The sequence below is a fragment of the Panthera leo genome, chromosome A2 (genome assembly GCF_018350215.1).
Source record: "Panthera leo isolate Ple1 chromosome A2, P.leo_Ple1_pat1.1, whole genome shotgun sequence".
NCBI classification, from domain to species: Eukaryota; Metazoa; Chordata; class Mammalia; order Carnivora; family Felidae; genus Panthera; species Panthera leo.
In genome coordinates, this window is record NC_056680.1 from 121,194,826 (window position 1) to 121,208,109 (window position 13,284).

The 13,284-nt window shown below is 49.4% G+C and overlaps 1 protein-coding gene across 2 annotated transcripts in view; it reads left to right on the plus strand.

Moving 5' to 3' along the window:
• Positions 1-7,942, plus strand: part of ADCYAP1R1 (ADCYAP receptor type I) — a 47,899-nt gene extending 39,957 nt beyond the window's left edge. For both annotated transcript variants that reach the window (XM_042921499.1, XM_042921489.1), the window contains 3 exons: positions 189-318; positions 1,695-1,736; positions 3,180-7,942. In XM_042921499.1, coding sequence (XP_042777433.1) covers positions 189-318; positions 1,695-1,736; positions 3,180-3,368 — 361 coding nt within the window. In that variant the 3' untranslated portion in view covers positions 3,369-7,942. The remainder of the gene's footprint in view (positions 1-188; positions 319-1,694; positions 1,737-3,179) is intronic.
• The last annotated feature ends 5,342 nt before the right edge of the window (positions 7,943-13,284 follow it).

The window sequence follows — 13,284 nt, forward strand, 5'->3', positions numbered from 1 at the left end:
GGCCTGCTCTGTTGGCCACCATTCGTCCCAGGCCCCATTCTTTCTAGGAAAGAATCGCAAGAGGGTCTTGGACAGCAGCCCCAGCCCTGGGGGAGAGCAGGGAGCTGGGACCGGCGTCTCTGCCCTCCCTGGTTCCAGCATCAAGACTTGGCAGTTCCCCAGAACAATATCTTGTTCTCTCCCGACAGACGGCTAGCCCGGTCCACCCTGCTGCTCATCCCGCTATTTGGAATCCACTACACGGTATTCGCCTTCTCCCCGGAGAACGTCAGCAAGAGGGAGAGGCTTGTGTTTGAGCTGGGGCTGGGCTCCTTCCAGGTAGGTGTGGCAGAAATGGCAGGTGGAACTCGTGGAGAGCCAGGGAGGGCCCTGGCCCCTGACCTGCCAGCGCTTCTGACTTCTTTAACCCAGTCTCAGCCTCGTGTTTCTGTCTCTGAAATGAGTACTAGAAGAGAGGGGAGCCGGGCGAGCCCCTTCTGCCGTGTACCCTGTGGGCTCCCGAGAGACCACACACTGATGTCTTGTTGCCGCATCTGGGCGTTCTGAGCAAGGCCTCCCTTGGGTGCCCATCCCTCACCTTCAGCCTGGGACGTGAGCAGAGTGCTCTCCAGAGACCTCTGTGTCCACAGCCTGACTGCAGTCTACAGACCATGTCTCTTCTGAGCGCTGGAGCTCGGTCTTACCCCGGTTGGGGTCCCCAGCACAGGACCTGGCCACAGAGAGCGGAATGAGCTGAACAGGTAGATGAGCAAAGAGGTGCATAAATGATCCAGGGACTAGCAAGTGGGGAGCCATGAATCCATGCATGGAGGCATAGGTAGGTGGGGTTTTCAGTATGTGAGGGAAGGAGTGAGCGAGTTGGTATGAGAATACACAGTGACTGCATTAACAGATGGCAGCCCAGGTGGCCAGGGAAAGTAGCAGTGGCAACCTTGGGTCCCCAGGACAGAGCACCTCTCCCTAAGCCAGCTGTTTAACCCAGCTTCTTGATGGTCAGAAGGTTACTCTGTGTATCTGACTTAATCTCTTCCCCCACCCCGCCCCCATTTTAACCCAAGGCCATTTCACCTCTTAGAGTTCTTAGCCTGGTGAGGCTGGGAGTTGTACAGACACAGCCCCAGCTTGGGAGTCAGAACCCAGGGCTTCTGTCTTAGCACAGAAAATTCTAAATGCAAAGAATATGCGTAAAGGTAGGAAGAATAGACAGCTGCCTGCTCTGTGCCGGGCATTTACTCGTGTGTGTTGTGTGTGCTGTGTACAAGAGGATCTGGCCAAAGTGGGGTGGGATGGGGAGGTATCAGGGATAGAGACATAGGTCTGTTCTATCCTGGAGTAGTGCCGTCCTCAGGGTCCTGCAAACTGGTTAGGGGGCCCAGAGAACATCCAACGGACATCTAGGACAAGCTTCTTGCAGAAAGTAGGATAGAGCTGGCCCTTGGGAATGGGAAGGATCTGACCTAGGAAATGTGAGATCCAAAGTCGGGGTGTAGCCATTTGGCCTCATGGGGACGGCCATCTTGGTTCAGCAGAACTTTACCCATCTTACTGCAGGTTCCTGGGCAGGTGGCCTCCTATCCAGTTCATTATATTTTTCTGCCTTCTAGGGTCATTCCCCTTTTCCTCCACCTCCTATACTCCCAGTGCACAAGGTCCCTTGCTAGCATTCTCAGGTTATTTTTGCTCTTTCTCCCTAGGGTTTTGTGGTGGCTGTTCTCTACTGTTTTCTGAATGGGGAGGTAAGACTCTGGCCCTCTGACTTCTTAACAGTGGAGGTGGGGATTGCCAGGGAGCAGGCAGGTAGGGACATCGCCTGCTGCCTACCAGAGCCGATTCCCTAGACCAGGGCAATGCCAGGCTCCCAGCACCTGGACGAGGGGGAAGGCAGTGGTTCTAGGGTCCCCTGACAGCCTCCACCCCGTGCCAGAATCTCTCCCACTTTGCCTACTGTGCAAGGCATCAGCTGTGCCTGGAAAGGCATTGCCTGCTGAGCACAGCCCTTCCTGGCAAGGCTTGCATAGTAAGACTACCTTAGTAAAGAAAAATGGAAAGTGAGGAAGGGTGAGGTACAGACAATGGGACCTATAGTTTATGAGGCTGTGATGAGCAGGGCTGCTGAGGAGGGGCTCTGGGGACTTGGAAGAGACCCCGGGAGAGGCCTAGAACCTTCTTGTATTGTTCCATTCCCAGGATGATGCTTTTGAATAGAGCCCATAACAGAGGTGCTGGGATAGGGATGGGGACTGAATGGGTGGGATGGGTTTAGAGAGTGGGCAGGAATCATTGCATCTCTGCTGGCATCTTGCTTGCATGACCTCAGCAGGCTCCCCCTCTTTTTGCATGTGAGAAACCAGAAGGTAGGGTTCAATGATTGCCAAGACAGTCTATGGGAAGGTCAGATGAGGATAGATAAGGAGACAGAGCCCTGCAGGGGGTGGCTGGGAAGTGGGAGTGTGTGGAGCTTACCAGGAGCCTGTGGGGGAGGTGGAGGCTGGAATTGGAGGGCTGGATGCTGGTACCACTCACTTCTAGTCGTGCAGTTCATGCACTAAGCAAACGTGCTGGACTGAGGGGGCATATGGAGGCTGAAACTGGCCATGCCCTGTACTTAACCATGCTAAGAGCAACATGGGGGGTGTGTTCAGCCAGAGAGTGCATTATTTAGTGGTCCTCAACCCTGACTGCATATTGGAATCCACTGGGAAGCTTTACAACCTATGGATGCCTTACCGCAGAGATTCTGATGTAATTGTTCTGGGATATGATATGGGCATCTGGACTTTTAAAGCTCTCCAGGTAATTCCAATCGGCAGCCCACTGTTAATGGTCTGAGAGAGTGGGGCTCCTTGCCCTGATCTGTCTGACCCAAGGGCCTGCTTTTTAAAGATCCCGTGAGCTGGTCTCTGACTATGGAGCACCAAGGCCCAGGAACAGAGGCCCACAGAGAACAAGAAGCCACTGGAGGGTCTTGCTCAGTGACTTGGGAAAGGGGCTGAGGTCAGCCCCTCAGAGGCCTTCTTTCCCATTGGTGGCCTTGAGGGCTACAAGTGCCATTTGGGGGTTGCTGGGTACTGTAGGAGGCGGCAGGGCCAGCCTGGGAGGGGTCCCGGGCAGAGCATTCAGGTGGATGAGGCTAGAGAAGGTGTCTGTCTGGAAGTGACCGTCCAAGTTGCTCCCTGCAGGTACAGGCGGAGATCAAGCGTAAATGGCGGAGCTGGAAGGTGAACCGCTACTTTGCCGTGGACTTCAAACACCGGCACCCATCCCTGGCCAGCAGCGGGGTGAACGGGGGCACCCAGCTCTCCATCCTGAGCAAGAGCAGCTCCCAGATCCGCATGTCCGGCCTCCCAGCTGACAACCTGGCCACCTGAGCCCGCGCTCCCCTCCTCCTCTCCTCCACACGCAGGCTGGGTTTGTGGGCAGGCGCCGGCCCACGCATGTTGTGCTTCTTCTCTCACTTCGGGCGGGCCTGAGGCTGGAGGCTGGGCTCCCTGAGGTGGGAGAAGGATGCAGGGCGCAGATGGGTTATTTCCTCTCCCCGTTTGGCGCTGGCCCCACCCACCGTGGGCCGCTGGGCCCTGATCCAGACATGTAAATACGCCACAAATTTTGAAAAGTTGTCTCATTCCCTACCCCTTCGCCCACTGTCCCTGCTCACCTCAAGCAAGTCCCCAGCTTTACCCTGCCCTGTTTCCACCAGCCTCAGTGATCTCCTTGACCTTGACCTTGTCAGTGAGGCCCTGTCAACTGAGGCTGATGACCTTGCTTTGGGGGCTTGGGGTGGGCATGTCCAACAGCCACCCCCCCCACCAAGTGTCTGACTTTCAGCGTGGACTCCTTGAATCTTCTTGCCACCTGAGGCCCTTCTCAGACCTGGCCCAGTGTCTGAGGCCTGCCAGAGGTCCAACTTGGGCTCCCAGAGCATCCTTTAGTGCAGGCGAGACCTGAGTCGAGACTCCTTCATACCCTCCCCCAGCATCTTGGTGTCTAGGTGCCCAGCTCCTGGGTACAAGGGCAGTGGGATAGCTCCAGAGTTTTTCCATTCAGAGACTTCATTTTGGGTGTGGGGCTAAGGGTCCCAGAATGTTCTGGTGCTCTTCATTTGGTAGAAGAAAAATTGCCAAGAGCCAGAAATGTGGATGTGATTGGAAAGGAGATGGAAAGAGTTTGGGGCTCCCATGGAAGAAGACCTTCACTGGCTCCATTATTTTACCCCCAACTCAAGGTGAGAGGGGGTTCATCTGGTAGCCTCCCTTCTGCCCCTCCCATCCCCAGGCATCAGCTGCGGACTGTGAGAGATGGATGCCTCAGAGACACTGCTCCCTACCCATGCCTAAGCCTTCCCCCTCCTCATTTCTCCTTAAGTTAAAGCCATGATTAGGATGAACCAGCCGCCTTCCTGTGATGTCAGTGAATCCTGAAACACCTTATGCCTCCATGTGCCCGAGTCCAGGGCCTAGATTTCCCCCTCACCCCACCCCCATGGACAATGAGGATCCCAGCCACCAGCTCTTTCGGCTTGGGCTCAGCTACTGAAATATCTCTGAGACCTTTGCAAAGACTTCCCTCTGTGTATTCTTGACGTTGAATCACCACGGACGCTAGAGTGTCCTAGAGTGTTGGGAGGGGAAGCCACACGTGCCATGCCTGTTAGCAGAAGCTGCAAATGGGAGTGATGGCAGATCCCCAATGCCTATTATGGTTCTCCAGATGCAAATTGCTTGGCCACAGTCTAGGAATTCAAGATGGGGTGCAACTGGGTTGAGGGAAGATGGACAGAAGTGCTAGAGTGCCATGGCCCGTGTGGGGGGCCCATTTCATTCTATGTCAACTTTTGGTGGTGTTCCTGTCCAAGTGTGTTTGTGGACTTGTTTCATGATCATGTTCTGGAATGCTTGGGGAATTTGCGTGGAGAGGAAATATTGCTTAGCTTGGTTTTATAAAGAGGAAGGGGCTTGGGGGTCTGTTTTTGGAGAGGTCTTCAAAGTGACTGGAGAAGGACTTAGTTGCTTTGTTTGGAGACAAGCCCTGTGTCCGCGGCCAGTGAAGCACTGTGGGTCCCTGGGTCTTTGGCAAACTTAGAATCTGCCCTAGTTGGGCTCAGACTACTGATATTGTGGACATGCAGCTCCCTGTTCTGGGCCTTGGTTTCTCCATTTGTGGGATGCAGGGACTTCTAAAGCTTCTCTAGGCTCTGTACTTCAGTAATTCTCCAGTTCAAAAGTAAGCAGATAAAAGGGCATGCGTCATTGTTATGTGTATCATCTAAGGTTTTGAAGTGTACATGTTTGTGTATATGTGGAGGGAAGGGACGATGCTGTTTATTTTCTCTTTCTTAGAAAGGAAACATCTGTTTCTTCCACTGGGACACCCCAGTGGAAGCTGGTGGGCCAGAGGGAAAGGTCATGACAGGGACAATTGGACAGGTGCCTTGGGCGTGATGTGCTGATCCAGCCGTGTGCCTAGCCAGGGCAGGGTGCCATGGCTGCTTGGATAGTAGCCACCTCCAGATCCTAGGAGCAGTCCCTTAACTGAACCCCATTTCTTCACCCCTGTCCCCACCAGCAGATCTGCTTCACTGTGGAAAAAGAGACTTTGATTTTATATACACATACATACACACACACACACACACACGTCATCACAAAACAGCAAAAACATCATCAGGCCTGAATTCCATGTGCTGTGCTGTCACCTGAGCCCTGGGTTGCATCCTTGTAGAGGTTCCAGGTTCCCATTGGTCTGTGGTTTGTTTTTCTGTCTGAATGAGTTATTGCCAGTCTTGTGAACTAGATGTACCCAATGTATTTCGAATGTTCCAGGAGGTTAGGCAGCTGGCTTAAAGGTCACTGGCAGTGGGTGAGAAGCATAAGGTTTGGGTAAAAACCTTCCCTCTCTAGTCTTGGTTTTCAAATCTGTAAAATGGGAAGTAAGACTAGATGATTGGTGTAGCCCAGTGCATGTTTGGAATTCTCTGTCTAAATACCAGCCATCTAGTTGCTGGGAATGGGCCCCAGGCAGGGATTGTGGTATTTGCCTGACTGGAAAGGATAAGAAATCCTGTGCAGCCAGCAGGGGTTTGAGGGCCTTGGGAATGGTTAGGTTGGAGAAGAGCAGAGGTATCCAACTCCTTGACTCTAGAAGATCATTACCAGGAAGGGTTTTTTTTTTTTCTTGTTTTATGCAGTCCTAAAGGGCAACCGTCACCCAGGGGAGGCTGAATTCTCCTTGGAATGAAGCGATTTTTCAACCTCTTCCATGAATGTCCCGCCATGGGAAAGGCCGTGTTAGGAGAGAGTCTCCAGCCCTAGGGGAAATGGGATTTCAAGTCAGGGATGCTGAGGCTGTCAGGGAATCTGAGAGGGAAGTGTGTGTGATTTGGGCAGGGGGGAGGGGTTCAGTGGCTTTTTGGTGGTACCCAGCACTGTGGGCTTCTTAACCCCCTACTAGAGGCTGGGCTACTTTTCCTGTCTCGGTGGGTAGCTCTGTGGCCCTCCTTGACATATCCAGTGGCCTGCAGTGATTCCTTCTCTGACCCTTACCCCTCCCCAAACCAGCTTCTCTGGGGATCAGGGCCAGGCAGCTGGAGCTGGGCCCAAGGCTCGAAGTACACATCATCACTCACCAAGTGTGCTCATTCACCTCCTTCATCTGACCCTTTCCCTTCCTGGAAGGAAAGCTAGAAGAGGCTTTCTTTGTGATTCTGTGAGTACCCTTGACCCCTTCAAGGTCACTCCAAAGTGAAAGTAGTGAGTGCTTTGTCATCGTAAATTCCTGCCTGAGCCCAGTGACCATGGAAGCCTGCCAGAAGAGCTCAGAGCAGGGAGTGGGGAACCCAGGCTTCTCCCAGCTTTGCCACTGACCTGGCCTTGACCCCATCCCCATATATCTTCAGGGAGACTCACGAAGCACTAGATCTGGGAAAGAAAATGGAGATCTGCAGGTCAAACCTCCCCGTTGGGCTGATGAGAAATCACTTACCAGCAGGCCTAGCACAGTGCCTGTATTGTGTCGGGATCCAATATGCTTTACAAACCTGAGTGAGAAAATGGGCCCACCAGCATGTGCCCAGCCCTGCACGTGAGCCAGAATAAAGTGTCCGTACGGAAAACATTCAGCCTTGCACAAGAGAGAGGCTCTGGCTACAGAAGTTGTTAGGACTCCATATTGCAGGAGGAACAATGGCGTCAGTGTGGCATGGGGACACCTGTGTTGTAGCTCAAGCCTTACCACCTGCTCTGTCCTCCAAGGTTTAGCCTCTTTGAGCCTCTGCTTCCTAATATGAGACATGGGAGGACATGATTTGCAGCCTGCTCCTCAGGCCAGGGATAAGGTTGAAATGAGACATTCTTGTGTGTAAAAGGGCTTTGGAAACTACGCAGGTAGGGGCTGGTTTCTGGGGTGAAGATCCCTGAAAGGGATCCCATGCTGTTTGTCAACTACTTTGAGCCCTCCTGGGTTAACCTTTGCCCCACTTGTAAAACCACCAGCACCGGGGGTAAGGGGAAGGCCAGTGGGCTCTGACAGACACAGAATTCCAGGCTTATCTCTGCCAACAACTGAATAGTTTGTTCCTGGCGTTAGGATGGGAGAATTTCATGTGGGTGGTGATTTCCATGTCACTTGCATGGGAATCCTTCAAGGATCTGGGATATCCCTGAAGTGGGCTATGTGGCCCTTTCTTCTTTCCCTAAATGTGAAGTCCTGGGATGCGTCTGTGCTTGGCCATTTGTGTCTTGTCTTATGTCCGTGTTTTATAGTTTGCCCTGTGAGGGCTGAAGTGGGGCAGTCCCCAGCATCCCAGACGTGGCTCCAGGCTTGCTTGTGGAACCAGGCTCACCTGTGTTTCATCTCCCACAATAAAGATAAACCCCGCAGACCTCACTGCTATTGCTGCCGCCATTAATGCTGTGCTCACAACCTTGTCCTGGATTTTAAGGATGTCAACCTGCTGTAGATAACTCAATAAATGTATTATCATTTTTCCTGGTGGCTGTAACTTGGCAGAAGTGGAGGGCAGGGAGGAGAGGAGGTAAGGAGGGGAGGAAATCTGATCATCCAGAGTAATCTGGTTTACACAGTCCTGTGGCCTTCTGGATTCTAAGGGAGAGGTGTGAGAACCAGCATAAATGAGCTTAGGTTGGGCTTGGAAGAGTCAGGTCCTAGGATCATGCAAACTGAATGGAATGAAGGTGTCTTGGATGTTTTGGGTTCCTAGAAATGGAAGTAACTCACCCCATGGTCTCTGATGCCTCGTGGCCTTCATATTGTTTTATCAGCATGGCTACCAGATCCCTCAAAACTTGCCTACAGTGAGCATTTCATTCCAGGTAAGCACAGGTGCATCATTGGCTGCCAGAGTCCCTCCCCCTAATCTGGATATTCAGAACCATCATCCCAGGCCAGTCCAGTTAATGAATTCCAGGTAACCTCCGTTTCCTTGAATTTCTACCGATCGTCACAACTTCCAGTGCCCGTTTTTATACGAGTCAGAATTTACAGTTGCCGGCAACAGAAGATAATTTTGATAATTCAGAAAAGGGGTTTAGGAGAAAGATGTTGGGCACCTCCTAGAACTCTCTTGAGGCTGGAGAAAAACAGCAAAGGTGTTTCAAGCTGGAGCATGCCATGGAACTGGTGACAAAGGTGCTGCTTCCAGCCCAGAAGCCTCTTCTGTACCAGCGACCCCCCTCATCATAGTTACCAGTTCTGAGCAGGGAGCTTTGCTGCCATCCTCACCAGCAAATCAGATTCCACGTGCAGCCTCTTAAGTCTCTCACTTCTGAATTGAAGCCTCATGAGTCCATTAGATTGGCTGTGTTCCAGCTGCAAAGGAGGCTGGAAATTTGACTTTTCTGGATTCTACCTTAGGTAAGTCAGGCTCCCCAGTCTAGGAATTTCCTAAAAGCCCTGAAATAGCGAATGCCCATTACAGCAGGCCTGAGGTCTACAGCTATGGCAGAAAGCCCTAGCACCCTGTAGCGATTGGGTGGGCCACTCTGAAGAAGTCAATGACAAGATAAATCCCAACCGGATAACATGTGAGCCCCACAAGCAGAGAGAGGCCTCTTGCCAAATGCACCAGGTATCTAGTGGGGGTGTTCCCCAGCTATTTCTGCTTCCTAGGATTGCCCCTCTTTTTTCCTCTCCAGGTCTTCCTCTTCTTGAACCCTAAAAAATATTACCAGGCTTATGTCTTATAACCCACTTAGCAGATATCTTGAGCTGCTTTCAAAATGGAACCTACCCTCAATGGGTGAAAATCAATCTCTGCATGTCAGACTCTGTTGACCACTCAGAAGACTTCTCTAGTGCCTAGAAGTCTAGTGTCACTGATGTGACCCTGATAAAATGAGGTTCCGTATGTTTCGTTCTTGGAGGTCACATTCCAGAAGCAAAGATAAGGAGCCAGAAGTAACTGGAACCTTGAATTCTGTGTTAGACTTGAATTTCTTGGCAACCGTGAAGATCATCAAACTACTAAATCCTGTCCTATCCATTTCACCAAATCTATCAACTATTCCAGACCTCTTTTCTGCCAAGCCCCTTAAAAGAATGCCTTCAACTCCGGTTATTCCTGATGATGTTCTTTGCTACTGGTAGTGTGAGAAATTCCTCTTGGGTACCCAGTGGTTCTCAAGCATTAGCATGTATCAGAATCACCTGAAGTATTGTGAAAATGCATACTGCTGGACCTAAATTTCTCATCCAGCAGGTATGAAGTAGGGCCTACCTCATATTCTGCATTTCTAAAAAGTTTCCAGGTGCAGGTGCTGCTTTGGTCTGGAGACTATGCTTTAGGAAGCACTGTTCTAGACACTCTACCAAGGACACCAGCTGGACATCACAGTCCCTTTTTGTGAACCTTAGGCCTGGACAATGATCAATTTCCCAAGGTGGGGAGGACAAATGCAGATGTCAGCAGCATAAGCTTTAGTCAACTTTTCTTCCCAGGCCGCTGTCTTAGGGAAAGGAGGCAGAAAGTTCCAAGAGGAAATCAGCCCATAGATGTACTTTTAGTCTCAAAGTGTAAGATCATCTCTGAACCAACTAGGATGGATTTCAGTGGGCTATAAAATAAAAACATAAAAATAAAATATGTGGTTTAACAAAGATAGAAGTTAATTTTTACCACGTTAAAGAAGTCCAGTGGTAAACACTCCAAAGTTGGTGTGGTGGTGGTATGGTCTCTCTGAGGACTCAAACTTCCCTCTTTCTGCTCCCGCGTTCTTAGCATGTGATTTCCAGTCTCAAGGTCACATGATTCAAGATGGCTCCTGGAGGTCTGGACATCACCAGATTCAGGGGCAGTCAGAGTAGGCAAGATGCCCCTCCTCCTAATTTGTTCATTTTGTTTTAAGAAGCCTCACATCTGCTTATATCTTTTTGGCCAACAATTAATCACATGGCCATAGTTTACTGCAAGGCAGGCAGTATTATGCACCCCTAAGAAAATTGGAAGCAGAGAATAGATACTGTCTGGCAAACAGTAATTTGTGTGCTAGTCTCAAACTCCCATAGGTGGTGGTCACTGAATTCATCCACACCTGTGAAAAACCAGAGGCTGAATGATCCCACTGATGTCCCACTCTCCAACAGTGGGAACAAAGTGAGGGATGCAGTCTCCAACCTTGTCCATAGAAGGACTCTGGAGGGCCCCACTCATAATTGAGGGAACTTTTTATGCCCACGTATAGGAAGCTCTGGTGTGAGGCGTGAGGGCATGTCTGCATTGTTTCTGGTTTTCTCCACCCTGCTTGCTCTCTCATGACTACATTTCCTGAGTGGATCTGCTCTGCCATGGATTCTACATTATATATCTATATTACATATCATCAGAGTAGTGATGTAGTTATATAGTTCACTTTTTTTTTTTGTCTTTGAATTTTTGTCAGTCGCTCTCAAGTGAACTCAAGTGAGGTACCTCTGAGCTTCCCAACTTTGTTGGACTGCACCCTGGTGATGCCCATTGCCGCTGTTCTGGTCTGGGTGTGCAGATGGCTTATTCCCCCCTGTTCTGGGTGCAAGATTATGATTTTGATGTGTGAAACTCAGTCACAAAGAGCTCTTCTAATTTTTAGAATACTATCTTGTAAATGCTCATGTAAAGATAGTTTTTCCTTGGCCTCTGAAATAATTGTTTCCTAAATTTCTATATGGGAGAGCTTATGGGTATCAATGTTTTTAGGAGACGGATGATGGCAGTAGGATATGTGCCTTTCATTTGTTTAGTTAACAAATACTTGTTGAGTATCTAACTCCTCATTTAGCAAATATCGCCTCAGTGCTTACTGTGTGCCGGGAACTGTTCTGTCACTGGTAATCATCACAGATGAGGGCCCTGCTCTCCAAGATCTTACATTCTAAATAAGGAAAGAGAGAGATGAGGTGATTTCAGATAGAGAGAAAGTGTTATAAAGAAAACAGCTATTGATAAGTAGAGAGTACTGGGATCGGCCAGCCAGGGGAGACCTATTTAGGATGCAGACATTAAGTACCTGAACATTCTGCCCCTCTCAGACTCGTTAACCCATCCCCTGTGGATCTCTGCAAACACCAAAGGGAAAAGCATTCCATGTAGAGAAACCAGCAAGAGAAAATGCACCAAAGTGTGAAATGCATATTCAAAGAAGGGCATCTACTTTCCTAGGGCTGTTGTAACAGATTACCATAAACAAGTCACTTAAAACAACAGAAATTAATTCTTTCACAGTTCTGGAGGCCAGCAGGCTGAAATTAAGGTGTCAGCAGGGTACCCAAATGCTCTAAAGGCCCTGAAGGCTCTACAGGAGGATCTGTTCTGTACCCTTCTCTTAGCTTCCTGTCTTGCTGGCAATTCTTGTATTCCTTGGCCTGGAGAGGCATCACTCCAGCCTTTTCTCAGTTATCACATGGCTTTCTCCCTGTATGTCTGTGTATCTGTGTCTTCCACTCTTACAGGGATACCAGTCATATTGGGTTTAGAACCCACCCTAATCTAATATAACCTCATATTAACTAATTACATCTGCAAAGACCCTATTGTCACATAAGGGCACATTGACAGGTATCTGGAATTAGGATTTCAATGTTTCTTTTGAGGGGACATGTTTCAATGCACAGCAAAAGGCAAGAAAGTTTGAACCTTCACTGGTTAAGCTAATTCACTGCTTTGACTTTGATAATTTGGCACAGGTAGCGATTGATGATGGAAATGTGGGGCAAAGGTGGGTGTCACAGCCTCCTCTCATCCACAGTTACCCTTCAGCACCACTAATGCATTTGAGTAAAAAAACAAAACAAAACAAAACAAAAACATGCATCAGCCCTGGCCCACCCAGTCCTGGTCTGGTCTTTTGCTGAGAATTTCTCATGTTTCCCATGGAAATTGACTGACTCCTCAGATTCCGTTGCCAGATCACAACCCCCACAGCAGCATCAAAACGCTTAGGGGGCCCAGTCTCAGCAGGTGAAGCTGGATGAAATTCATTCAGGAAGGCTAGACACTGACCTTGTGTCACTGTCCAAATAACCCCAGCTTTCAAAGAAGTTGAGTGCCCATTCCAAAGCAGAAGCAAAAGCAAACTGAAAAAATGACAGTCAGCTACACATACTCATGGATGCCAGACTTGTTTAAAACCATCATTTACATATATTCCAACTCATACAGACTTTCACATGGAGATTTAGGAGTGAAGTCCCACCACGTCAATGGGAATGATCTTTGTTTTGGCCCTCGGGCTTACTCTCAGGCTACCCCTCTCATTCTCTCTCGTTTCCCTTCAAGACAGTCCGTGCCCCCAGTCTATTACAATCTCTTTACTTACTTTCTCACACCCTGGGTCCCTCCTCTCTGCCTTTAATCTAGATTCAGGTATGGGCTGGTGGTCAACATTTTCCTTGAGATAATACCCTTTTTGTGTCCCTGTGTTTTGGGTTTCCTGATATTTGAGAGTCATCTGTGATTTTCTCCACAACCCTCTTCTTCTTAGACACTCTCTCCATGGGCGAAAACTTTCACTTTTATTAATTAACCATGACCTCAGTTGGTCATGAAGAGTTGAACCCCAACTCTTCATCTCCAGGCACAATCTATTGGCAAAGGCAGGGGTTTGTGCCATAAGTACTATGGAGAGAGTTGAGTGAACTTCAGGTCCAGCACCACAGACAGTTCCAACATACTATAAGTACTTGAGAGTCAAATCTTTTGTGGCTAATTTATCCAACTTGTTCAAAGGCAAATCTGGGATTTATAGAGCCTGAAACACATATAATTGGGGGGAGGCTCTTTAATAAAAAACGCAAAAT